Source organism: Phascolarctos cinereus, unplaced genomic scaffold (genome assembly GCF_003287225.1).
Source record: "Phascolarctos cinereus isolate Bilbo 61053 unplaced genomic scaffold, phaCin_HiC Scaffold_1;HRSCAF=81, whole genome shotgun sequence".
Lineage (NCBI taxonomy): Eukaryota > Metazoa > Chordata > Mammalia > Diprotodontia > Phascolarctidae > Phascolarctos > Phascolarctos cinereus.
Window position 1 is genome coordinate 57,258,807 of NW_027555514.1, and position 27,965 is coordinate 57,286,771.

General features: G+C 36.3%; 1 protein-coding gene across 1 annotated transcript in view; it reads left to right on the forward strand.

Moving 5' to 3' along the window:
* Window positions 1-27,965, forward strand: part of MALRD1 (MAM and LDL receptor class A domain containing 1) — an 844,925-nt gene that overhangs the window by 787,659 nt on the left and 29,301 nt on the right. Inside the window, 1 exon segment of the mRNA XM_020966909.2 lies at window positions 27,855-27,937. Within this exon segment, the coding sequence (XP_020822568.2) occupies window positions 27,855-27,937 (83 nt within the window).

A 27,965-nucleotide genomic window follows, 5' to 3' on the forward strand; every position in this document is an offset into this window, starting at 1 on the left:
CCCATCATGCTCATATATCTCCACTTATTCAGCCATTCCCTAGGTGATGGGTGTCCCTTCAATTTCCACTTTTTTTTGCCACCACAAAAAAGCAGCTATAAATATTTTTGTATAAACAGATCATTTTGCCTTTTCTTTGATCTCTTTGGGGTGCAGACCTAGTAGTAGTTTTGCTGAGTCAAAGGATACATAAACTTTTATAGACCTTTGGACACAGTTCCAAATTGTTCTCTAGAATGGTTGGACTAGTTGAGAACTCCAGAAGTATTCCAATTTTTCCACATCACTTCAAGCATTTGGCTTTTTCCTTTTCTATCATGTTAGCCAATCTGGTAGAAGTGAGGTGGTATTTCAGTTATTTTAATTTGTATTTCTCTAATAAGCGATTGGGGTCTTTTTTATATGACTTTTGATATCTTTGATTTCTTCTTCTGAAAACTGCTTCTTCATATCCTTTGACCATTTATCAACTAGGAATGGCTCTTATTTTTATAAATTTGGCTCAGTTCTCTATATATTTTTTAAATTAAGCCTCTATTAGAGAACCTTGTTACAAATTTGCCCCCAATTTCCTGTGTTCCTTCTAACTTTGGCTGCATGAGTTTTGTTTGTTTAAAAAAAAAGTATTAAAAAAAATATTTTACTTTCCATAATCCTCTGTGTCTCTTCTTTGATCATAAACTCTTCCCTTATCCATACATCTGAAAAGTCCATTTTCCCATACTCCTCTATTTTATATATGCTGTCACCATTTATGTCTAAATCATGTTTCCACTTTGACCTTATCTTATTCTATGCCTAGTTTCTGCAAAATTGCTTTCCAGTTTTTCCCAGCAATTTTTGTTAAATGTTGTGTTCTTACCCCCCTAAAGACTGGATCTTTGGGTTTATCAAACACCAGATTACTCTGGTCATTTACTACTGTATGTTGTGTACTTAAACTCTTCCACTTATCCAACACTCTATTTCATAGCCAATACTAGACTGTTTTGATAATTATTCCCTAGTAATATAGTTTGAAACGTGAAATTGGTAGACTGCATTCCTTAACATTTTTAAAAATCGATTTCCTTGATATTCTTGACCTTTTGTTTTCTACTTGAATTTTGGTATATTTATTCTAGCTCTATAAAATAATTCTTTTATAGTTTAATTGTTATGGAACTGAATAAGTAAATTAACTTAGTGTAATTGATTCTGCTCCAGTCCCTTATTTTAACTGTTCCTGTGTGTCTCTTTGTTTCAAGTGTATTTCTTATAAACTACATATTGTTGAATTGTTTTCTAATCCATTATGGCATCTGCTTTCATTTTATGGGTGATTTCATTCCATTTACACTCATAGTTATTATTACTAACTGTGCATTTTTCCTCTATCCTATTTTTTTGGGGTGTGTGTGTTTCTTCTTCTCTCTCTTTTTATCCTGTCCCTCCTCTAAAGTTTGTTTTGTTTATAACCATTGAATTATTTTATCTGCTTTTCCTTTTATTGCCCCCCCCTTTCCTTTTTCCCCTTTCCCTTCCATTTCCCTAATGGGTAAGGTAGATTCCTATTACCAATTGAGTACGTGTATATATTTCCTCTCCACTGTAAAAGCTCATCCCTGTGTGCCTTTTTTATGTGAGATAATTTTCCTTTCTCACCTATCCATTTTTTTGACATCATCCCAACATAATTGATTCACTCCCACATCCTCTTTCTATATACAATTCTTCTAACTCCCTCATAATGATGAAATTCTTAGAAGATTCTTGTATTATTTTCCCATATAGAAAGGTAAATGCTTTAACTGTATTATTTAGATTTTTAAATTGTAATTTGTGATTTATTTATTTTTAACATTATTTTCTTTTTAAAATTTGAGTTCCAAAATCTCTTCCTTTCCTATCCTGTCCCATACTCACTGAGAAGATAAGCAATATGATATCAAATACACATATGAGATCATGAAAAATATATTTCCATATTAGACATATTTTTTTTAAAAAAGCAAGAAAAAATGAAATTAGGAAATTATACTCCAATTTGCCCTAAGAGTTCATCTCTTCTCTTTTTGGAGGTAGGTAGCATTTTTTCATCGTGAGCCCTTTGAGATTATCTTGTATCATTTTATTGATCAGAGTGGCCAAGTCTTTCACGGTTGATCATTATTACAACATTGCTATTATTGTGTCCAATGATTTCCTCTTTTTTCTCATTTTATTTTGTATCAGTTCATATAGGTCTTGCCATGTGTTTTTTTTTCTGAAACCACCCCCATGTCATTTCTTGTAACATAGTAGTACTCTATCACATCACATGCCACAACTTGTTTAGCCATTCTTCAGTTGATGAACATTTCCTCAATTTCCAATTATTTAAACAGTTTGATCATTTTGAATCTTTTATGATTTCTCTTTCATGTTTACCTTTCTATGTTTCTATTGAGTCATATTTGAAAGTCAAATTTTCTATCCAACTCTGGTTTTTTAATCAGAGATGCTTGGAAGTCCTCTATATCATTAAATATCTATTTTTCCTTTGAAGGATTATACTCGGTTTTGCTGGGTAGATTTTTCTTGGTTGTAGTCCCAGGTCCTTTGTGTTCCAGAATATCATATTACAACCCCTCCACTCTTTTAATGTGGTAGCTGCTAAATCTTTTGTGCTGCTTTTGCTTCTGTCATCACCACCTAGTCTCACCACTGGTGTATCATCCACGTGGGCTCCAAGCCAGCTTCCTCCTCATATCACAGATCTCTCTTTCTGACCTCTTATGCAATGTTTGGATAGAAGAATATCTCTGACTTTTTGTTGGCTCTGCCATTTCCAGAATTTTATTTGAAGTGCTATTTTAAAATTATTTAGAAAAGAATGTTGGGAGAACTCAACTGAGCACTTTTCTACTCCACTATCTTGGCTAAAAAATTGTACTTATGGAGCCATTGATTTCTGATAAATCCATTTAAATTTTCAAGGCATTTCTTTTTTTTTAACTTTACTTAATATTTTATTTTTTTCCTAATTACATGTAAAAACAATTTTAACATTTTTTTTCCAAATTTTGAGCTCCAAATTCTCCCCCTCCCTTCCCTTCTCTCCTCATTGAGAAGGCAAGCAATTTGACATAGTTTATACATGTGTAGTCGTGAAAAACATATTTCCATGTAAGTCATTCTGTGAAAGAAATACAGCCAAAAAAAAAAAAGAAAAATAAAGAAAAAGTATTTTTGATCTGCTTTCAAACTCTACCAGTTCTTTCTTTGGAGATGGATAGCACCTTTCACCATAACTCCTACATAATTGTCTTGGATCATTTTATTGCTGAGAATAGCTAAGTTATCCATGGCATATCATCATATAAAGTTGTTATTACTATGTAAATTGTTTTCCAAGTTCTGTTCATTTGACTTTGTATCAGTTCATGTAAGTCTTTCCATGCCACTTTTTTTTCCCCTGAAAGCATCCTGTTCATCATTTCTTAAAGCACAATAGTATTCCATCACAATCTTATACAACAACTTGTACAGCCATTCCCCAGTTGATAGCTGTCCCCTCTATTTCCAATTCTTTGCCAACACTAAAAGAGCTGCTATAAATATTTTTGTACACATAGGCCCTTTTCTTTTCTTTTTTTTTTTTATCCCTTTGGGATACAGATCTAGTAATGGTATTGCTTGGCCACAGGGCATGCATGGTTTAACCCTTTTGGACATGACTTGAAATTGCTTTCCAGAATGGTTGAATCAGTATATAACTTCACCAGTAGTACATTCATGTCTTAATTTTCCCACATCCCCTCCAACATTTGTCATTTTTCTTTTTTATCTTATTACCCCATCTGACAGATATGAGGTAGTAGCTCAGAGTTTTTAAATTTGCACTTCTCTTATCAGTAGTGATTTAACACACTTTTATATGACTATAGAAATCTTTGATTACTTTGTATGAAAACTACCTTTTCATATCCTTTGACCATTTATCAACTGAGGAAAGTTTCTTTCATAAGTAAAGTTTACTACCTTATGTTCAAAGCCATTAATTTTCCTTCCATATATTTCCTTCATAACTTTTTTTTCAATTAATTTCTTTCAGGTAGTCTTATTGTTCCTGTGGCCAAGCCATTTTCTTTTCTCATTCTCTGCTTGTAGTTCTTGTTGCATTATTATCTTCTTCTGGTTATTCCTTTTGGTTGAATCTTGACACAAATTTTTTCATAATATTTTCTAGCTTGAGTTCTTGATTTAGGATTTATTGACAAGGCTAAGGATACCCACTCCCATACTCTCAAATAGGATTATTGAAACATTTTTCTTCTGAAACTTTTTGTCCTGAGTTCCTACTCTGGCTACCACCTACATAGTATTTCATCTTTAGTGCTCCTAGACAAAGCTCTGTAGGGTGTCCCTGATCAGAGAATTAGGCAGTCATCTATCTTCTCTGAAGCCTCTTTAATAAGAACACAGTCTCATCTCTGCCCTTTCAGCTCCTCTTCATCAAGATATTGCTCCTTCTATTCCTATAAGGGTCCTCTGAGGTCAGAATACTGCAGAGGTCTTAACTCTTTAGAGTTTTCTCTATGAGAATACTTTTAGGTACTCCTGAATTGAGAACCTTCTGTTCTCTTTGACCCAGATTTGTGCTGAATTCATTGGAAAAACCCTCTGCTATTGTCTGCAGCTTCTGGCTATAATTTTGGTTTGGCCATGGGTTGCATGAAGGAGCTACTGAAATTTCTATTTTGATTTTTTTTGGTCCAGATTCATTCTAGTGCTCCTTTTAGATCACTGATAGAATAAAAGTAGGAGGGTTGGGTTCCTCTGTACCTTCCACAGTATTACGGAAATGTCAATATTCTTCTTTAGTGTACTATACCTTTACCTATTTTTGTACTAATGCAGAATTTCTCTAGCCCTCTGGAATAATAGCTAAGCATATATGCTGTAATCCTATATTCTTACTAACAGCTTGCTTCCATTCTAATAATAGGTACAAAATGATGTTTTATCAAAACATCTAATAGTTGAAGTGAATTCTTGAAAGTCTTTCAAATCCCTCTCATCCCATAAAAAGGAGAAAGAACCCAATTAGCTACAGTGATTATAGTGCCATAAAAAGCAGATTTATCACCCCAGTTTGCTTATTAAACAGGAATATACTTTCCAGAAGTCCTTTTAGTAATGTGAGTTGATTATTTTTGCACACTTATAGAGAAAAAAGACTTTCTCCTCTCTGCTATGTCATCTGTCCTAATACTCTTTAAGACTTTCATTTGATAGGAAATAACAAATGTTAAGATTACTATTAAAATAAGTAAACAGTCACTGAAAGTCAACCCTGGTAAATGCCCTCATCTACTATTACCAGTAGCCATGTATTCAGGCCTTTTGATCTGGAGTTGCCCACTTAGAATTGAAAATGTGAGGGTCTTAAATAAAAGTTTTAAACATAATTTAATCAATTTAGCACATTCTCTTGGATGAAAAAGGATTATAGTTCCAGAGTTAGAAGTGACAATAGAGATCATCTAGTCCAACCCTCCTCACTTTACAGATAAGGAAACTGAGGCCCATAGAAGAGAATTAGCTTGTCCAGGTTCACAAAGTTAGCAATTGGGAATGCTGGCATTACAGGTCAAGTTGTATGAAGACTAATGCAGTGTTCCTTCCACTGTACCATCCTGCCTCCCCTGGTGATTATTTCCCAAATAGCAGGCACTTCTATGATGGATTAATGAAATTCTAAGGTTGGTTTCGCTGGGAGCTAGGTGGAACAGTAGATAGAGCATTGGGTTTGGAGAAAGGAAAATCGGAGTTCAAATCCAGGCTGAGACACTTACTAGCTGTGTGATCCTGGGCAAGTCACTAAGTCCTTGTTTGCCTCAGTTCCTCATCTGTAAAATGGGGACACACTGGAAAAGGAAATGGTAAACCACTCCAGTGTCTTTGCCAATAAAACCCCATGGACACAGTCTACGAGGTCAGGAAGAGTCAGATACGACTAAGTGATCACATAACAACAGCAACAAATGGTAGGACTATTTTTTTACTAAGTGGATATCAGTCAAGTCATTATCGAAGGTACTGCTACTACTCATTTATAGCTATATAATACTTTACTCACAATATCCCTGATAAATAACATAATATAAATTACTCTTATCTCCATTTTACTGATTAGGAAACAGAGGCTCTGATATTTCAAGAAATTGATTCAAGCTCCTATCCATCCTTCCCTTTACTAAATCTTTGAGTCTCAAGAGCAACATTTAACATTCTGAAAGTAGGGAAAGTGGGTCTTAGAGATCTTCAGTTTAACTTCCTTCATTTTTCAGGTGAGGAAAGTGGAGCTCAGAGTCCATTGTTGTTTAGGGAACACAAATGGACTTTTCTTGTTATTTGCAAGAGTTAAGAATAGCGATAATTTGATCTTGCACATGCATTATTCTTAAGAATTCAAGTCCTCTAGCTCATTAGCCAGATCTGAGTTAAATCCGATTTTATTTGTTCCCTTCTCTTTGTTCCCTTTTCCTGTCCTCATTGTCCTTCCCTTTCTTTTCTTTTCTTTTCCTATACACACACACACACACACACACACACACACACACACACATACACACACTTCCTTTTATTATAAAGAAATGTGCTCTTCATGATTTAAAGAAGCTTGAATTTCATGTAGGACTAGATATTGAGACATTGCAGGACCTTTGGAAGTCATTTATTCCAACTTTGTCATTTTTCCACTCCATTTAATTTTTTTATTCTGAACTTAAATATCAAAAAAAGAGAGCATTCCCATATTAATAGTACAATACAAAAAGATTGCATCTGAAACTGTGAATTTCCATTTCAGAGTTGTGCTTTTTTGAAGTAGTACATAAATTGTCCTGCTTATGTGTTCTTCCATCTGAAATTCTATCATCTTCAGTACACTTATAAAATGTTTCAATGACTGTCTTTTTTTTTTTTTTGGTGGTGATTCGGTACAACCTCACTATTTCTAACACCACTACCCAAAACCATTACCTAAGAGAAAAACAACAACAACAACAAAAATAATAATTATAATCAAGCAAAACAAATCTACACAGTTGCCACATTTGAAAATGTATTGGTCTTTTTCTACCTCATGTCCATCCCCTTTCTGACAGGAGCTGAGTTTTATCATAGCTCTTCTAGATGCATGATTTGTTTCTGCATTAATCAGAATTCTTGAGTCTTGCAAAGTGGTACTTCTTTACAGAGTTACTGTCATAGGACAAATTGTTTTCCTGGTTCTGCTTGCTTCCTTCTATGTTATTTCCAACACTCATATGAAGAAACTAAGGCCCAGAGAAGAGATATGACCCAGCTGGGAAGTGACAGAGCTAGTAATCAAATCCAGTTCCTCTGATTCCAAATGACCCCATGTTCTACCATGCTGCCCATTTTTACGTAAGCATACAAAGGCAGATGCCTCATGTTCATAGGTGAAGAATGAAGAGTAATAGATAGGAGTTCAGAAATTGAGGTTCTACCCTGTTATCGTTTAAAGGTTTGATTTAGGCAAATTGCTTCACTTCTCTGAACCTTGAATTCCTCATTTGCTAAATAAGGGCAGGATCCCTTTCTGCTTTAATATTCTATGGTTGTTTTAAATTGTAAACCCATTAAGATCAGGGGTAGTGATCCTGTACTCAGGAAAGGCAAATTGCATCACTTGTCATCTCTAACATCTAGCCTAGTGCATAAAAATTGTGATTAGCAATTATATCATAATTAAGGTATCATTGGAGACATCTATTTTGTAACAATTTTAAAGAGCAATTCAAGATATTTTATCTTAGAGAAAAGAAATCAGTTTAGTAGTAATTTAGTAGTAATTATTTCATTTACTAGCAACAATCTGAATTGTTTCCAGCATTTTTTTGCAAACCTGAATTTACATTGGTCTTAGAATTCCTGGTGTGGAAATTCCATCTAATGTAGGTTTACCATTCTACCACTTAGCATTCAGAGAATTGGCAGGGCCCTTTAAATGATTTGGCCAGGGTTGCACTGCTAATCTGCATCAGGGATAGGTCTAGAATCCAGCTCTTCCTAATTCTGAGACATACCCACTCCCTCTCCACTTATCTCCACTGCCTCTCTGGCATGATTTGAACTAAAGATATCTTGGGAAAGGTGTTTCTCTCTTTAGTGTAAATCTATCCATCCAAAACGACCTCTTTATTCTGTCCCCACATGACTTAAATAATAATAATAATAAAAAAAAGACTTTCAATAATAGAGTCAATCCCAACCCAAGGGATAGAATATCTTAAATTTATGGCACTGTGGAGTAGGGTTGGAACATCGCTAACAGAATTCAAGCCAAGATAATTTTAAGTTGAAACACTTCACTCAGTCCTTTAGATTGTACTGAGTGAAAAAAAGCCTCCTAAACTCAAGTTCTTACCCAGTGTCTTATTCGACATTAGAAGGGTTCCTCTTAATTTGTTTTCTTTCTTCATCTAATAAGCCACAGGCACTCAGTCATTTCATTAATCTATGAGGCAATTCTCTCCTTAACTATTATCTCTTTCACCTTTCACTCGGTCAACCATCATCTAATCAGTTCTTTATTTTTCTGGAAAGGGTACATCCTTAGATTGCTCCATAGCCCTACTATTCCTGTGACTTCACCCTTCTAGGAACACCCCTTCCCTAGTGTTGTCTTCCACCATTAGAATATAAGCTCCTTGAGGACAGAAACTCTCTCTTTTGCATTTGTATTTCTGTACACACCATTAACTGGCATAATGTAAAGGATGCCTAAATGGTTTAGCGACTAATAAAGGGATTAATAAATGAGTGAATATTCATTAATTCATTAACCCATTTGGTCTAAATTCTGACTCAGACACTTACTACTGTAACATCTTGGGCAATTCATTTAGCCTTTCAGGCTCAGTTCCCTCATCTGTAAAGTGAATATAACAGCATTTACCTTACAGGTAGATTGTAAAGATCAAATGAGGTAATATGTTAAGTGTTTTATGAGATTTAAAGTGTTATGCAAATTATTATTACCCTTTGACCTTGTCACCAACACTCAATTTTACAATTTGTGGATTATCCTGTTTGCCTTTCTTTTTTTCCTCTGACCAAATTTTCTGAAGACTTTGCTTCAGGTATAGTCCTGAATCCAAGGTCAGTCAAGAGGAAAAAAAAACAAAACAAACAAACAAAAATTTGCGAAAGATCATGGTCAGTGTTGATAACTGAACCTCACATTAGGGGCTAACCCCACACCTAACTGGAAAAAGAGGAAATCTTTTCTTTCTGCTGGGTTTCTGCATTGCAGTCATTTAAATGTTTATTTTTCTGCTTAAGAAGATTTTTGGTAAAATAATTTATGAAAGTGTTTGGTTTCTTCATTTGCAAATCTATCCAGCTCAACTTGTGGTTCAAATGGAAATGTTAATGAAGGCCACACAATGATATTTTATTTGCACATTCTGTAATTTGTCACACATTTAAGGATAGAACCTGATATAAACTCTAAGTCGGCAAGGCTGTGTGGAAAGTGCTTGGGGCCAGAAGAGGAAGAATTTCCTGCCACTCTAATGGGCTCCTGAATTAAGCTCCAGAGAGCTCTCTGAACACCTTTAAAAAGAAAATAAGTTTTCATTTGTCTGGGACAGTTTAAGTGTCTTGCCATCTGATGAGATGACCTCTCAAGGTTCTTTCCTGGCTTATAGTCTATTTACTGGTAGCTTGGGGTATATTACCCAAAGTACCAAAATATTCCTCTATTTGGGAAGTACCATGACCTCTTTCAACCTTAGCCTCAATTCCTTCCCCCCAAAAATAGAGATATTCAAACCTCTTCTCCCTAACTTAAAGGGATCTTGTGAGAATTCAATGACATAAGGCAGGTATAGGCTTGGCAGACCTTGAAGCATGATACAAATAACATGTGCTTCCATGGATATGTGATTTTATTGATGTGAATAGTTTTCACATAACTCATTCATACTTTCTCATTCTTCCAGATACTTAGCTGTGTTTTCCTATGATTACTCCCTAGGAGATGCACAAAATATCAGGCAAAGAGAATTTGTTAAGTTCTTAGGTGGACCAGGCATTATGCTAAGTATTATGGATACAGAGAAAGGCAAAAATAGTTCCTGCCCTCAAGGAGCTCTCTTTCTAATATGAAAGACAGCATGCAAGTAACTAGGTGCATTCAAGATATATACAGAGTAGAGGGAAAATAATCTAAGAGGGAAAGTACCAGCACTTGGGGGTAGCAGGAAAGATCTCCTGCAGAAGACAGAATTTCAGCAGAGGCTTGAAAAAAATCAAGGAAACTAAGAGATAGGTACAGAGGTGGGAGATGGGTGAGTGAAAAAAAGAAATAGTCATCATAGTTGGATTGTAGAGTAGACAGAAGCTAGGTGGTGCTATGGATAGAGCACTGGACCTTGAGTCAGGAAGTCTTGATTTCAAATATGGCCTCAGACACCTTCCAGTTATGTGATTCTGGACTAGTCATTTCACCCTGTTTGCTTCAGCTTCTTCATCTGTAAAATGTGCTAGAAAAGGAAATGGCAAACCGCTCCATTATCTCTGCCAAGAAAACACCAAATGGGTTATGATTGAAACACCTGAACAACAGAGTAGGAGGTAATCAAATAAAATAAGATTGGGAAGATAGAAAAGGACCAGGTTGTAAAGAGACTTAGATGTCAGACAGTATACTTTGTATTTGTTCCTAGAAACAATTGGGAGACATTGGAGTTTGTTCAGTAGAGAGGCAAAATGAAAAATAAGGAAAATCACCTTGGCAGCTGAGTAGTAGATAGATTGGCATACCGAGAGACTGGAGGTAGGTAGAGGAATTTAATTGTAATTGTTTAGGTAAGAAATGATTTGAGCCTTGATTACATTGGTGGTTAGTGGTGTGAGTGGAGAGAATGTAATGTATACAAGCTATTTGATAAAGGTGAAAATGGTAAAATGTGTCACTGACTTGGATATGTTGGGAGATTGAGAGTGAGGAGTTAGGATGACAAACCAGGGTCACTAGGAGGATGTCAGTACATCCAGCTTTTAAAGGAAGTTCAGGAAGTACTTTTGGGGAAAAAAAAAAAGATGAGTTAAACCCATAAGTGAGGTGATTGGGAGGCAGAGCCAACATGGCAGAGTAAAAGAAGTGACTTGCTTGAGCTCTCCCCCAAACCCCTCCAAATAACCTGTAAAAATAGCTCTAAACAAATTCTAGAGCAGCAGAACCCACAAAAAGACAGAATGAAACAAATTTCAGGCCTAAACAACCTGGATGGTTGATTGGAAAGGTCTATTGCACCAGGCTGGGAGAGGAACACAGTTCAGCATGGGTGTGCAGGCAAACCAGGCCTCAGCAAACCTGAAGCAGCCCTCAGCTGTGGCAGTTTCCAGACTTCTCAATCCACAAATGCCAAAGACAACTTAGAAGGTCTGGAGGAAAAGTCTGTGACCGTGGTGAGAGAGAAGCTTGGTCCCAGCCCCAGTTCTGGCTCAGCCCAGGTGACGGCTGCTTCCTGAGCTTGGCCCACAGACTTAGGGGGAATTGAGTGGCTGATCAGAGGGGGATGGAGGGCTCTCTTTGCTAGGGCTAAGGCAGGAATCTCTTACTTTGCCCATGTTTGGGCATGGGTCACAGTTCTAGCTGGTAGTCCTGGGGTGAGGAGGAGTGCTGGTGTGGTGAAGTTTGTAGTGGTGGTAGAGGGGGAATCTTCCTCACAGTTCCAAGGCAGAAAAGAGTGCTTGTGGTCACTCATAGACGAGAGCATAGGCCAGGAAAGGAGTAAGCACCTCACCCTTGACTGTACCACCTTAGAAGAACTGAAAATTTACAAGTCTCTAGAAGTATCTCCGAAAATAACTGCACAAAACCCCTGAAGCTTGGGAAAGCACATTCTGCACACTGGAAGCAGATCCCTACCTTAACAAAGAGTTTATAACTCAACTAATTGACTGGGATCATGAGTAAACTGCCAAAAAAAAATGTCAGACCATAGACTCTTTCTTTGGTGACAAATAAGATTGAAACATACAACCAGAAGAAGACAACAAAGTCAAAGCTCCTACATCCAAAGCCTCCAAGAAAAATATGAATTGGTCCCAGGACATGAAAGAGCTCAGAAAGGATTATGAGAAGCAAGTAAGAGAAGTAGAGGAAAAACTGGGAGGAGAAAGGAGAGTGATGCAAGAAAATCATGAAAAACAAGTCAATAGTTTGCCAAAGGAGACCCAAAAAATACTGAAGAAAATAACACCTTAAAAAATAGCCTAACCCAAGTGTCAAAAGAGGTCCAAAAAGCCAATGAGGAGAAGAATGCCTCCAAAAGCAGAATTGGCCAACTGGAAAAGGAAGTCCAAAAGCTCACTGAAGAAAATACTTCCTTAAAAATTAGAATGGAGCAGTTGGAAGCTAGTGACTTTATGAGAAATCAATACATTGTAAAACAAAACCAAAAGAATGAAAAAAATAGAAGATAATGTGCAATATCTCATTAGAAGAACAAGTGACATGGAAAATAGATCCAGGAGAGAGAATTTAAAAATTATTGGACTATCTGAGAGGCATAATCAAAAAAAGAGCCTAGAAATCATTTTTCAGGAAATTATCAAGGAAAACTGCCCTGATATTCTAGAATCAGAGGGTAAAACAGAAATGGAAAGAATCCACAGATCACCTCCTGAAACAGATCCCCAAAGGAAAACTCCTAGGAGTATTGTAGCCAAATTCCAGAGTTCCCAGGTCAAGGAAAAAATATTGCAAGTAGCCAGAAAGAAACAGTTCAAGTATTGTGTAAACACAATCAGGATAACACAGGATTTAGCAGCCTCTACATTAAGTGACCAGATGGCTTGGAATATAATATTCTGGAGGGCAAAGGAGATCAGATTACAACCAAGAATTACCTACCCAGCAAAACTGAGTATAACCCTTCAGGGTAAAAAAAAATGGAAATTCAGTGAAATAGAGGACTTTCATGCATTCTTGATGAAAAGAACAGAGCTGAATAGAAAATTTGACTTTCAAATATAAGACTCAAGAGAAGCATGAAGAGGTAAATGGGTAAGAGAAATCTTAAGGGAATTATTAAGGTTGAATTGTTTACATTCCTGCATGGAAAGATGATATGTGTAACTCATGAGACCTTTGTCAGTATTAGGGCAGTTGGAAGGGAAAAAATATATGTATGTATGTATGTAGATAGATAGATAGATAGATAGATAGATAGATAGATAGATAGATAGAGGGCAGAGGATGAGTTGAAGATGAAGGGATGATATCTGGAGAATAAAATTAAGGGTTGAGAGAAGATTATACTGGGAAGAGAAAGGGAGAGGTAGAATGGGGTAAATAATCTCACATAAAAAAAGAAAAGGCTTTTACTATGGAGGGGAAGTGGGGAAAGGTGAGGGGGAATGAGTGAATATTATTGTCATTGGATTTGGCTTAAGGAAGGAATAACATACACATTCAATTGGGTATGTAAATCTATCTAACCCTGTAGGAAAATAGAGAGGAAAGGGATAAGAGAGCAGGGTGATGAAAGAGGGGAGGGCAGATGGGGGAATGGGATAATCAGAAGCATATACTTCTCAGAGGACAGGGTCAAAAGAGAGAATAGAATAAATGCGGGGGGTGGGATAGGATGAAAGGAAATATAGTTAGTTTTTCACAACATAACTACTTACTTTGGAAGTGTTTTGCATGACTACACATGTATAACTTGTATCAAGTTGCTTGCCTTCTCAATGAGGATGGGTGGGGAGGGAGGAAGGGAGAAAATTTGGAACCCAAAGTTTTAAAAACAAATATTAAAAATTGTTTCCACATGCAACTGGGAAATAAGATGTACAGGCAATGGAGTATAGAAATCTAGCCTGCCCTACAGGAAAATAGAAGGGGAAGAGGATAAGAGAAGGAGGGGGGAGATAGAAAGGAGGGAAGATTAAGAGAAGAGATATTCAGAATACATGCCATCTTGGGGTGGGAAGAGAGACAAGATGGGGAGAAAATTTGGAACTCAAAATCTTATGGAAATGAATGTTGAAAAATCAAAATAAATTAATAAATAAAATTGAGAGAAAAAAAGTGATGTAATCAAATGAGATTGTGTAGAGAGAGAGGAGGAAATTGTACAGAATAAACTTTTCCAAGGACATTTATGATGACAGGGTGAGAGCTACATGGAGATTCAACAAAGGAAACAAAAGGGTCACTCAGACAGTTAAGAGGAGAATCAGAAGCAAGTCATGTTATTGAGGTTTAGGGGTGCTGGGACCCCAAAATAGTGACACATGGGTCCTGTTCGAATGAATTTGACCTAAGCCTTCTTTCAGTCTAAGACAAGGTTTATTAGAAATCTGCCATATTGGCCAGACTCTTATGGTATCTGAACATTTGTATTGCCAATGCAAGTGGGCTAGATTGAATCTGAGCCCCTTAATGCAGACAAGATGGATCTTATATGCAGAAAGACTGTGCGAGGGATCTAGGAGTAGCCAAGTAGTCTAGGGTGAGTAGAGGAGGGATCTAGGGAAGATCTTAATGGGAGTGGCCAATAGGCCAGGGTGACTGGGAAGCCCACAGCCAGACCTGGATCAAGAGAACGTGGTCTAAATAGAATCAGGGGTAGGAAGTAGCCAGGGGCAATCAGGAGGTAACAGAAAATTGGTATATTGGGCATAGGCCACAATGAAAGGGCAGTTGAGAGTATTATAGCCTCAGAAGAACATCAGAGACTCGACCATATGGGAAAGTCCAGGGTGGTTCCTTTTTGGGGTACAGATCCCAAAGTCATGGTCTTTTCCTTTTAAGGATTCAAATCCCATCCCCATCAATGTCATGAAAACCTTGAGATCTTTGGACGTCACACAAGTGGGCTGTGTGATCTGTTTATTGATGAAGCCCGGCCCAATGACTTTTCTGGTCATATAATTCTCTTTTAATATCCCTTATTCCTCTTGTCCCACCCAGTTTATTGTTAATATTATATTGTAGCCTCTCCTTGTCCACCCGTTTCTCCATTCCCCTTTGGCTCATCATCAATATTATGTCTTCAGAGAACATAGTGTTCCATTATTTATTTTCATACAGAATCACTTAAAGTATATTGATGTTAGAAAGATGAACCTTTATTTCAAAGAGAAGCTTGAATTCATTAAAAATGCTACTCAGTTTCCAGGTCATGTGTCTAACAAGATGGAGGACAAGACATTTTCTTTGATTCTCATAACCTCTAAAAACTCTTCAAAATCATAATTATGTGAAGAGATAAAATAGTTTCAACTATTTCCATGTTCTAGGACATTAAGAACCCATATGAGTTAAAAACTCAGTGAACTAAGAGCAGAGAAATCTAATCACTTACAAGTCTTACATCTAACTCACTCAGCAAACCTTCCTCTACAACCTACTATATAGTCAGGGCTTACATGAGCTGGCTGGAATAGGTTTGCAATAGAAATCAACTCTACCCCTCTTTCCTCCCAGTGCCATGGAAAATCAAAAGGCAGAAGCTGGTTCTGACTGGGACAATAGCAGGGCAGCACTCTGTACTGTAACAGTGCTCAGTTAGAAATGTGAAGAACAGAGCACATTGCACCAGGACACATTTGTGTATCTGTGTGACACTCCACTAAGCTTTATGACAAAAACTCAGCAGCCAGCTTGGGCCAGGTGTATCCCCCTCAACGTTCACTTGGGGCAGAGACAGGCTGGTAAATTAAGAATTACCTAGCAAGAAAGGTGGGAGAAGGCTGAAATGGCTTGGAGGTCCTTCCCCCATGTAAGTAAGCATCAACAGAGAAGTCAGAAAGTGAGCAGTAGGAGAAATAAGGTGGGGGCGGTGAAGAGACTAAAATTATAAAAGATCTCAGGAGGAAAAAAAGCTCACTTACATATCTTGAAGCACAAGCGGATAAGTCAATAGGGAAAATTTTAATAACAGACGGGAATATGGCCTCTAGATCAAATAAAAGAATCGAGATATCTATGAATAAATATTGCAAAACAAAGGAAAATGAATCAGCACCCGATGAAGCAGAGGGACCTGGGGATTTCCAAAAGAGCAGGGAACCGCAGCAGAATGTTCCTAAGTAGTTTTAAAAAAAATTAAAAAGTGAAAGTAGAATGTATGGTCTACACAGCAGAAACAATTGGAAGAATAGAAAAAACTTGAATCATAAGTCTTAGTCTATACCACCATCACCCCCTCTTCCGCACCAAAGGAAAAAAAAAACCCTTCTTGATTTTTCAAAGGTAATTGAGTCTGCCCAGGATGTGTGTACTAATAGGCAAATTCATCAAATATTGCCCTTTGAAGCAATAAGAATTCCTTGTCCATTTGATTTTCCCTTTTTGTGTAATTAGGCCCAGTTCTTTGGAGTGATAATTGACATTGTTTCAGAGGCTCAATGCAACCCTGGATGGTTCTATTAATTTACAGTGTCACATTGCATTTGACTTTAAAAAGACAAATGTTTAGAAAAATTTGCTTAATCCTAATTTTATCTTTTGTTCATACCCAGGTCATTCAGTGGATAGAGTGCTAGATTTGGAATCAGGAAAACAAAGTTCAAATCCTGCTTTAGATGCTTATTAGTTCTATGATTGTGGGTCATTCACTTAGCAACTTTCATTCACTGTTTGTCTGTTAAATGAAGAAAATAATAACCCCTATCTCACAGGGTTGTTGGTGAGAATCAAATAATATATAAAGTGCTCGGCAAAGTGCTATATAAATGCTAGCTATTATTATTATCGTTATTATTATTTTAAAAAAGCTTTTCAAGTAAATCTAAAAACAATGTGAGTCCCTCCATGCTTTCTTTCCTCTAAATTTGTTAGATAATATTAACTGTAACCCCTCAAATCCAACATGTTTCTCTCCTTGTTATGAGGAGAGAGGCAATGAGGAAGTTAGGGAATGCCATCAGTATGATACCAGGTGGGCAGTTAGGTGGAGCAGAGGCTAGAATGCTCAGCCTGGAGTTAAGAAGATCTGAATTTGGATCCTCCTTCAGACACTTACTAGCCATGTTATCCCAGGGCAAGTCACTTACTCTTTTTCTGCCTTAGTTTCCTAATCTGTAAAATGGGAATAATGATAACACCTACCTCCTAGGCCTGTTGTGAAGATCAAATGAGATAATATTTGTTAGTGTTTAGCATAGTGACTGGCACATAGTAAGTGCTGTGTAAATGCTAGCTCTCAGCATCATCCTTATTATTGTTGCTGTTGCTTTCATCATTATTATTATCATAACACTGACTGTGTTCTGTGACTAGGCTATTGTGAGAGCAGGAACTGAAGAAAGCTAACTGGGCTGCTTGAGAGGAAGGAGTGTGATTTTTTTTTTCTTTGCCTTTCTTTGTATCCTCATTACTTAGCACAGTGCCTGGAACATAGGAGGTGTTTCAAAAAAGCCTGTTAACCAAATTACTGGCTAATTTTCCTCTGACAAAATCACTGAATGAGTTAGTACTCCAGCTACTATGTTACAACTGATCCTGTGGAATAGGTGGAACAACGTAGGTGGCAGGCTAGCCACCCATGGAGTTCTTATATCAATCAGCTTAACATAGGACAGTGGAGCCAATGACAATATTTTATGTTCTGATACCATAAGAAATCAATATACATTGAATCAAATAAAAAATACCAACATTCCATCCATTAGAAATGCTTAAATGGCAATGTCATGACTACTAAAGGGAGCAAATCACTGCTGCACATGAAATGGATATTTTAATGATATTTGGTACAATACTGTAACAAGATACAAGGAAAGGCTCCATACCACGTTTTATACACAGGATTTCCATGTCATGCACCAATATGCTACCAATCAGTATAGGGAAAGCGGAGAAAAAAAAGCTATATGGTGGCCATGGTCAGTCATAGGATAAAAGGTGGAGGTACCAAGGAATACTCCAAGAGACAGGTATAAGGAAACACTAGAGCAGAAGTGGTTTGAGAGAACTATTGAATGTCTATGAAAGTAAAATGGAAGATTATAGAAATATCTTGCTAGTTCATGCGGTAAAATGTTTAGGTGCCATATTGTCCATCTAAAGGTGACAAAAAGGGGCAGCTAGGTGGTACAATGAATAGAGCACCAGCCCTGGAGTCAAGAGGACCTGAGTTCAAATCCAGCCTCTAGACACATAACACTCACTAGCTATGTGATCCTGGGCAAGTCACTTAACTCCATTGCCTAGCAAATAAATAAATAAATAAATAAAGGTGACAAAAAAGAAACATTTAGAAAGGAGTCCAGAAAACAAACAAAAAAGGTATCAAACATTCTAGATGTTCTCAAAAGACATATGGCTCCGCTGAAAATTATATTAAATAATTATTTATCTCAAGAGATCTTTGTCCAAAGATATTAGCATGTCTTGTGGACTTGGTAAGTGTAATTTTTTTTTTTTATGTATGCCAAGGAAAAATAGATCCTGAAGACTTTTTAGCTTAAATGTGAAGGTTGAATTGAACCAGGCAATGCCTAAACACACCTCGATTTCCTCCAGGCAACACAAATAAAACATCAAGAGTACCAATAAGAAGGTTGAGGCTAAGGGGCAGGTAGGTGGCACAGTATATAGAGCCTCGGCCTTAGAGTTAGGAGGACCTGAGTTCAAATCCAGCTTCACACACTTGACACTTACCAGCTGTGTGACCCTGGGCAAGTCAGTTAACCCCAATTGCCTCACAAAAAAAAAAAAAGTTTGAAGCTGAATAGAAAGAAGACATTTAAAGCAAATAACATCTACAAAGTACTAGGTTTAATTTATGGTTCTGAATTCTTAAAGAGGACCCTCTCTTGTGTTGAAGTATCCTAACAAAAACCCACATAATATAAAACAGGGACCATCACCCTAAGGGAACTTCCTTGCCAAAATAGAGGAAGAGGATTGATAGATATTCTTAGAGTACTCACTTGATAAACAATTCATAAAATATCCAGAAATACTTTTTTTGGAACAAGCAGATGTCATTTCACTAATCAATAGTCAAGGTTGATAATAGGTACATACCATTGAATTTTTAACATTACTAAAAATGGTCATCCGCTAGGTAAAAGGAAATGTCTGAGACACCCAAATGGAATCAAATGGCCCTCCCCACTTGACATAGACATACATACATTGACAAAGTAGCAGACAAATGACTAAGTCATGTTTGTGGAAATGAAAGGGTGATGATGCTACTGAGGTTATTGCCACCATAATGAACTTACTGAGTAATGTAAATTATGCAAATGAATTACAGAAATTGTGTCAGGCAATTATCACTTACCAAATACTTAGCAAGATATTACTAGTGGATAGAATTTTACATTAAAAGCTTAATATCCTCTGTGACTGACAGATGAGAAAGCCCCCTTTTGTAACTACAAGCCTCAAAACATCCTTGAAAACAACCAATGTTATATAATTAGACCATTTTCAGAGTGAAGTATTATTGCTCACAAGAACCCAGACATAACATTGATATTTAAAAAAAACTTACAATGTTTTTAAATATATTTTATATGAAAACAATGTCCAATTTACCCAAAACAGAAAGCTTTGGAAATATAGAAACCTACCATAAAAATTAAAAACAATTTTGGGATATAACATGTTATATATCCTTCCTGATCTTTTTTTTGGTAATGAAATTGTACCAAGGATGCCTTCAATGACTCTCCAAGAGATGGCTTTGCATCCTAATTCTTTCATTCAACCCCACATTTCAGTTATTATATCCAACTGTCAATGATCCAAAGAACATTAGATGTACCAGAATAATAGCAAGGCTGCTATGTGTATTGTACTTTGCAACCTAGAGCGGTTCAGTTTTGTTTTGTTTCTACTGGACTTTTTCTGGAGGTGATGTGTAGATTTTTTCAATTGTCAATTTGTTTTCGGTAGTCATTTATTTTAGACAGTTTTCTTGTGCAATTTTCTGCATTATGATATTTGGGGGATTTTTACATGTTTTTTTTTCTTTCTTTTTTTCCTCCTAGGAGCCCTACAAATACTTAGAGTGTCTCTTTACATCCTGTATTGAGAGCAATATGTTTTGTTTCTATGGAAATCATGTTTTCTTTTCATTTTATTGCTTTTGACTTCTCTTCTTCCAGACCATCCTTCAGTGCTATCATTTGCATTCCTAATTAGTTATTCTTTTTTCTGTCTTTCTGAGGCCAGCGTTGTGGCTTCAAGTTTTTTTTTCTTCTAGTCTTTCAATTATTTCTGCTGTTCAGGCTGTAAATTTTGTTTTCACAATTCTTATTTATCTTTTAGTCCACTCAGGAATATTTGTGGTATTGAAGCCTCCAGAAAAAGTTAATCCCTAGTACCAAGGGAAGGAACACGAATTAGAGTCAATTTCTGTTGCAGGCCTTTAGCATACTTTTTCCAGCCCTGTTACTAGAGCATAGTGGCCCGTGGTTAAAAGGGTCCTGAGTGAGCACATCAGTGGCTACTGAGTTACTTTCTCTGCTATTAATTCATTGAATTGTTACATGGTTGGGTTCTTGGTGTGCTAGATAATGGAGATGTCTGAAGTTGCTTTTTTTTCTTGAATATAAATTCTGTTTTGGAGCGGTTTGAGACATATTGATGATTGAAGAAACTGTCTAGTCCTCCATCTTGTTGGTTACATGACTCAGAATTCAAGCTAAACTGTTTTGATTCCAAACTTAGTTTTCCTTCCAACACATCTCCATGAATCATGAAAATATGAAAAAAAAAAGTTTGTCATATACTCTTGTATTCTTTTCTGTTTGTAAATATTAATGAGTTGTGAATAGGTGTTCTCCGTCATTAACCATTAGGAGTAATAATGCAACCAATTGTCCAATTTTAAGCTGCTAAGAGGAGAAAGCATGTTAGGATTCAAAATAGATGAGAATATGTGCTTTGGTAGGAAGGAATATAATTATGATTTATTATGCTTTTAGTTCCTTCTTCCTATTTGTGTTCAGAAAACAGGTCCCCTTGCATGAATGGGCAGAAATGGTTATCTTTCTATTTCATATGAGTTCTACATTGCTTTTATAAACAGTGCAAAATGTGCTGCTGCTAATTAGTCAAGGAGCAATTAGTCCAAGCAAATTAACTGCTTGTACTTAATATGGAATTTCAGAACCTTTTAGCTCAGGGGATTATTTCATGACTTCTCCTGCCTTCCCATCTTCAAATAAACTGAACTGGTCCATGGCAAAATTTTAAAAAAAATACTCATTAAAGGATTGCCTCACAACCTTTCATTCTTCCTCCTGCTGGCAGGCCCGCAGACCTTGGCCCAAATGACACTCTTGGTCTTGGTCTTTGGCTTCTACTCTTGTTCGGCTCAGTACTGGGAAAGCATTCACTCAGTCAGTGAGTTTGCCACCTCACAGAAGACTCCAGAAAATAATTTAGCAATCTCACTTCAGAAGTGCAAAAAGGGAACAGAGATGGTGGTCAAAATGTTGAATATTTGGTTTTTCTGTATCTCTGGGTGACACTAGATTGAGTGTTTAGTCAGGCTTCCGCAAGGAGAAAAGTTTTAAAAAATTCTCTCTTTTGTGATGACACTGACAAATATGAAATATAAATATGTCCCTATAAAAAGACCACAAAAGGAAAGTTCTACATGAAATGTTGGGTTTTTTAAGTTTATGTTAAAGTCAACGTAATAGTACCTACATTGTCCTGCTTGCTTATGTCTCCTTCTGAACTTTCTTCTGCTCTCTTCTAGCAGTTTTCATTTTTTCATTAACATTCTTCTCTCTTGTTTTGACATTAATATCAATACCCCCCATACACAGAGCACTCTCTTATACCCTTCCCCCTAAAAAAAAAAAGCCTTTCCTTGGAATAATTAAGTAGTGGAATTTGAAGCAAAAGTTGGTCATATCATGAAAAATGCCACATGTATCCTCTAGGTCACAGGTTCCCCACCCATGGTCTAACCTGTACCGTCACTTCTCAGCTGAGATGTAGGGGGTACTTCTTCATTAGGCTTCTGGAGTCTTGTTTGGTCATTAAAGCTTTTATTTTAAATGACACAATTTACAAATTATTAGAACCAAAGGCTTGGCAGGAGCACAGGAAGAATTTTAATAGCTTACTTGGACCCATAATGGCTTTTTCCCTGCCCCCAAACCACTGCAGGCTGGTTGAGACAAGTTATATTACAAAAGAATCTGTGGGAAGAGGAACATCTTTCCCTCAGTTCCTAGATGGATGAATCTGGATGTGGATGAACAATATGAAAAATCTTTTTTTTTCCATTCTTTTGATCCGGACTTGTAATTTCATTGGTTTATAGGACCATTACCTAGGCAATTTTCTCTACCAATAAACATAAGAACATTTTCTGCAACTGAGAGTCTTAGAGAGTTGCTTAGGAGGTGAGAAATTAAATGCCCTTGCCCAGGGTCACACAATCAGTATATGCCAAAAGCAGAACTAGGCCCTAAGTCTTAGTGGTTCAGAGGCTAGCCCTTTGCCCACTACTCCACTATACCCTCCATTTGACAAAGCTACTGGGGCTTATGGGAGAAGAAACAGTCTTGAATATAAACCTAGTATTTGCCTTATATTGCAAGAGAAAGTAAATGATCATCTATGCCAAGCTATAGAGACTACATAGTGACATTTCTTTGGTAATTGTGTGTGATCTGACAGATGTGTGAATTCTTTAGACTGTAAAGAAAAACAGAATGGAAATCATTCCCATACTTCATATCTCGAGGGGCCTATGAACATAAATGACCATATTTTGTTTAAGTACAGTAGAAAAATGTTTACTGAGTTATCACATGTAGACTGAAGCTTATTATTTTCCTCTCTCAAAAACATATGGGCAGACAAACCAAATCGGGAGGCATGGAATAGTTAAAATATCCCTGAAGACAAGAGACACGAGTCTTAGACCAGACTCTTACACTAATTGGCTTCGTATCCCTGGGCAAGTCACTCAGTTTCAGTTTCCTCAAATGAAAATAAGAAAGGGGAACTAGATTATCTTAAATGTCTCTTCCAACACTGATGGTCTGTGATTCAACAATAGGCACATCACGTCACTGGGAAGTATATCTCACAACAATTGCTATGTAGACAGTCATTTTAAAAAGTCTGCCTCTCTTTATGTTATCCAGAACCCTAATATTATATATTCAAAACATTGGTTATATCAAAAAATATCTTCTTTCTAGGTCCCAGAAGCCAGACATAGTATGACGTAGAAAACAGAATCTCAGCTCGGGGATTTAGGTTTCAATCATGGATCTAAGTACACATCTAGAATCTAAAATGGAGAATTTCAGGGACCCTTTTTTCCTCTCAGATAAAATATTAACTCCTTTGTTTGGCATTTGAAATCTTCCATTCTCTGGCTTTGGACCATCTTTTCAGGCTGATGACATATCATCTTCTTTCAAGGAAACTAGATTTCCCCCACACTGTCCTATTTGCTTCTCCTCAGGACATTTTATACCATTACATGCCCCATGTAAAGACAGCTAAGGATAAAATAGAAAGTTCTTCTTTTTCTTGGAATCCTTTATTCCCTAAAGGTTTTTGAGTATTTGGAGTATTCAAGCCTCCAGGGCCTTTCCTGATTTCTCCCAAGTTGTTATTGTCCTACATTGCCCAAATGATTTTGTATTTATTTTCCATATGTTTTGTATTTATCTATGTTATTTTCTCTCCTTCCCACCCACCCCCTCCCCTGTAAAATGTTATATGCTAGAGGGTAAAAGATATTTTTTTAACTTTATATTCCCAGAATAGTGCTTGGCACTTAGTAGGAACTTAATTAATACTTGATGAATCAATTAAATAATTGGAAAAAGTCACCCTGAACTTCTATCAATATTTCCCTTTCTGTTAAAAATGAAATTCTAAAATGTTCCTTTACCTATTCATAAAAAATAATGAATATCACAATGATACAATGCAATTTTTTTTTAAATCTGAGTAGTCTTTGGAAGAAAACTTCTATATATTTTTGCAAGCTCCAGAATTATCTAAATAGGGATAGTGACATTTCAGAACTAATATCAGACCCAAATTTAACTTACCTTGTTGGAGATTCAGAGGGGGGAGGTATTGGCCTGTAGAAGAACAATGGTATCCAATAGGATAGCTCTTCCTAATGAGAATGTAAGTTTAAATGTCATATTTCTAAATGGCATTTGGGACTAACTTCATTCCTTTTGACTGTCTGCCTAAGTTTTGATTTTGGATGTCTCTGTGAAACTCCTAGCATTCCTTCAAATGGGAAACCTCTGAGTTCATGCAGTGGTAGATGAATTCCACTTCTCCTTATCTGTCCACTCTAAATGTCTCTCTTTTCTCTGAATTTTTGTGGAAATGATCGTATCACTTATTTGTCCATGAATTGTATACCACCTTCTGACTCTTTTTCTAATATTGCCAAATACTTCAAACTTTTCATTATCATTTATAATGACAATTATATAAAATATTATATAGTATAAAATAATATAAAGTATAAATTATGTAAATGGTACTTATGGGTCTATAATATAGCTCTACGGATTATTCTAATCACAATCTGAGCATCAGGACTTTCTTTTTTTTTTCACATGTGTATATTTAGGCCAAATTTTTGAGAACTTGTGATTTTCATTGAGGAGATGCTGCGGTTTTCTGGAATCTTTAGTCAGCACAATATCATCTACAAACAGACACATCTGGAGGACATCATCATCTTAGGGATGCATTCTTTGACCTGGTTTCTGTGTTGGATCTCCTCCATCACTGTGGCAAAGGCCTTTGATGAGAATAGAACTCCTTGTTGCATGCATAAGAATTAAATGTGATATCATTGGTCAGAAGATCATTGAAAGAAGAAGTTATCTTTGTTATTAGTTTTCTACTTTAGAAGTCCCATGGATTCTATTCATGACATTCATATTGCTTCCATGTTTTGTTTTTCATTAGACATTTCTTGAGCAAGATTTCTCAGACACTTTCCAACAAAATATTTCTACATAAAATTTTCAAAATAATAATAATAATAATAATAATAAAAAGAACTTACCAAAAGTTGAAATTATTGTGGGCCTAGTGCTAGCAAAATGTTAATTTTGAAATCTAAAGGGACCCAATTAAAAAGAAAATGGAAAAGACTGCATGCTCTTTTTAGGGAATTCATTCATGCTCACACACATTATGGTCCATGTGCTTGTATGACTATGAATGAAAAATAAGACAGCCATCAAATATCTTACAAATGACAAAATAATGCACGATAACCTAAAGATCATAGATTGATAGTTAGATATAGATATAGTACAAAATCTTGTACAATAGCAAGAAGGACCTTATATTTGTTGTTTTGTTTCTTTGTTTTTAATTTAGCCTTTGCAACAACCCTAATAGATGGGTAGAACAAAGTTGGAGGAGCTCCCCTTATCAGATATGACTTAGCACAGACAGGCTAGGAAGTCATGTAAGGCATATAGAGGTTAAAAGAAGATTGGTAAACTAGAGAGCATCCAGAAGGGAGTAACAAGGATGGTGAAGGGCCTTGATACCATGATATGTGATGATTGGCTGAAAGAAATGAAAATTTAGTCTGGAGAATAGAAGACACAGTGGACCATAACAGGTATCATCACATATTTGAAATTTGTTTTATTTGGTTCCAGAGGTCAGAACCAGGAGCAATGCAATAATGGGTCAAAGTTACAAAGGGATAAATTGATGATTAATGTCATGAAAATCAAACTTCTTAATAATTGGAGTTGTCCAAAAATGGAAAAGTCTCCCTGTGGAGATAATGGATTCCAACTCTTCACATGTTTTCAAGCATAGACTGGATAACCACTTGTCAGGTGCATTATACTTGGGTTCCCTTTCAATTATGAATTAGACTAGGTTATTTCTGAGATTCCTCAGGAACCTAAAATCCATTGACTTCATAATACTGGCAATAGTGGGATTTGAACCTGGGCTTTCTCAGTCCCAGCCTCACTGTATCCTTTTTTTTTTTTTGTTATACAAATGATGACATAAAGGATCAATGTGGTTAAGTGGCTTACCCATTTACAGCTAGTAGAAAGGGAGAGGCTGTTGTTCTTATTACAGGAGAAGTAATTGACTCCTTCACTACTACATGATGCTGTATTTTTGATACCAGAAATGAGTAAACAGGAGAGGAGCCAAAAAAGGAAGTGAGAATAAAAGAGATTTGGATCAGAAAAGAATATATAGCTTTCAGAATTCTAAATAAATTTACTTTGAATGTTCAGATATATCAGTGTTAATCTCTGGAATTATTGTACTTTGGAAAACTTTTAAATTGTAAAGGTTTCTCCTTTTGTAAAGGGCTAGCTGATTTTGTGTCAAAATAGAGATAGATATTCGGCAACTCATACTGTGGTGTCTTCAATGTGGACTTTCCCTTTATTGATACAGATCATAGCCCCCTGGATGTCGGTAGATGGTCTTTAAGAACATTTTTAGAGTAGAGAGGAGGTGGAGGAAAGGAAAGAAAATGCCTCATCTTGAATCTTGCATCTATCACCTGTCTATGAAGAGATGGGTAGCACTCTTCATCATACTAATTTCTACTAAGTCTGTGGATATGTAGCTCACCTTGAACATCTTTCTGCAGGATAAAATTAAAGATGGAAAAATATGTGGAGAAACATTGAACTGCATCAGTCATATTATAGTATAATGCTGTATGATAGTGAAAATATAACATTCAGTCTGCTGGCTCATTTAACAAAATGTTATACTGAGTATTATTCAACAGAATCCCCCTCTGATTCTTCCTTACATTGAAGGGGAACTGACTTAAGGTTATTAAAGGTTGTGACAGCACAGTATAAGTTCTGGTAGGTACTATACAGATGGAAAACCTTTGAGTAGAAGCCAGGGGATGGCCAAGACCAGCTAAGTTCAGAAAGCCTGCCAAATGAATTTTGTTGTTGTGTTTTGTTTGTAGAAATTCACAAAGACCATTTTCTTCACAGTGGACTTACAATGTGTCTCCATAGAGTCAGTGCCCCTATAGATGAAATCTGAAATCCTCAACATACTTGAAGCATACTGAGCAGAACAGTTAGTATTAAATGGCATTAAATGCAATGTAATTCCATCTTATATCTCTACACCTTTGCAGTAACTGTGCCCTATGCCTATAATTCACTCATTCCTCAACTTAGCCATTTACAAATGCTCACATTTCAAGACTCGTCTAAAGCACTGCTTTTTACATGAAGTCTTTCTTTATCGCCTGCAATTGGCCAATGGCCTTCCTTCAAAAACTGCCAGATGTTTGCTTTGTATATAACTATGTAAATATATATATAAATATATATAAGTTTATATATCTAGAGAGAGAGAGAGAAAGAGACTTATATAAACTATGTATATAACTATATGTATAAAACCATACACATATATATGTATATATGTTTGTGTGTATGTATACATACACACAATCTCCCCAATAACATGTAAGCTTCTTAAGGAGAAGTGTTTCATGTCTAGCTTTGTATACCCAGGGTCTAGCACCATCCTTGGCATAATGTACATACATGCATGTCAATTTTTAACTTTAATTTTATATTTAATTTTATTTGAACTCACTCTTATGCAATACCAGAGGGAATCAATGACATCAGTGGGGAAAAAATCATGGGGACGTTGAAATATTTGAGTATATTCTATTTAGATGCTTTTAGCATCTTTTACAAAGTCAACTGAATTGTAACTTGTTTTTGCAGATGGTGTTTACAGGGATCTTTCTTTTGATCTTGTGACAACCCTATTTGAAGGTGTGCCCAGTTACCTCTTTCACCCATGATTTTCATCTTATTTCCAGATGTGAAAAAGAGTGGAAAGGAAAACGATGCCACATCCAGCGTAACCCTCCCTCACCCCCAGATATCATGTTCATCCAGAATGGTAGGTGCCTTTGAATCCACAGAAATTA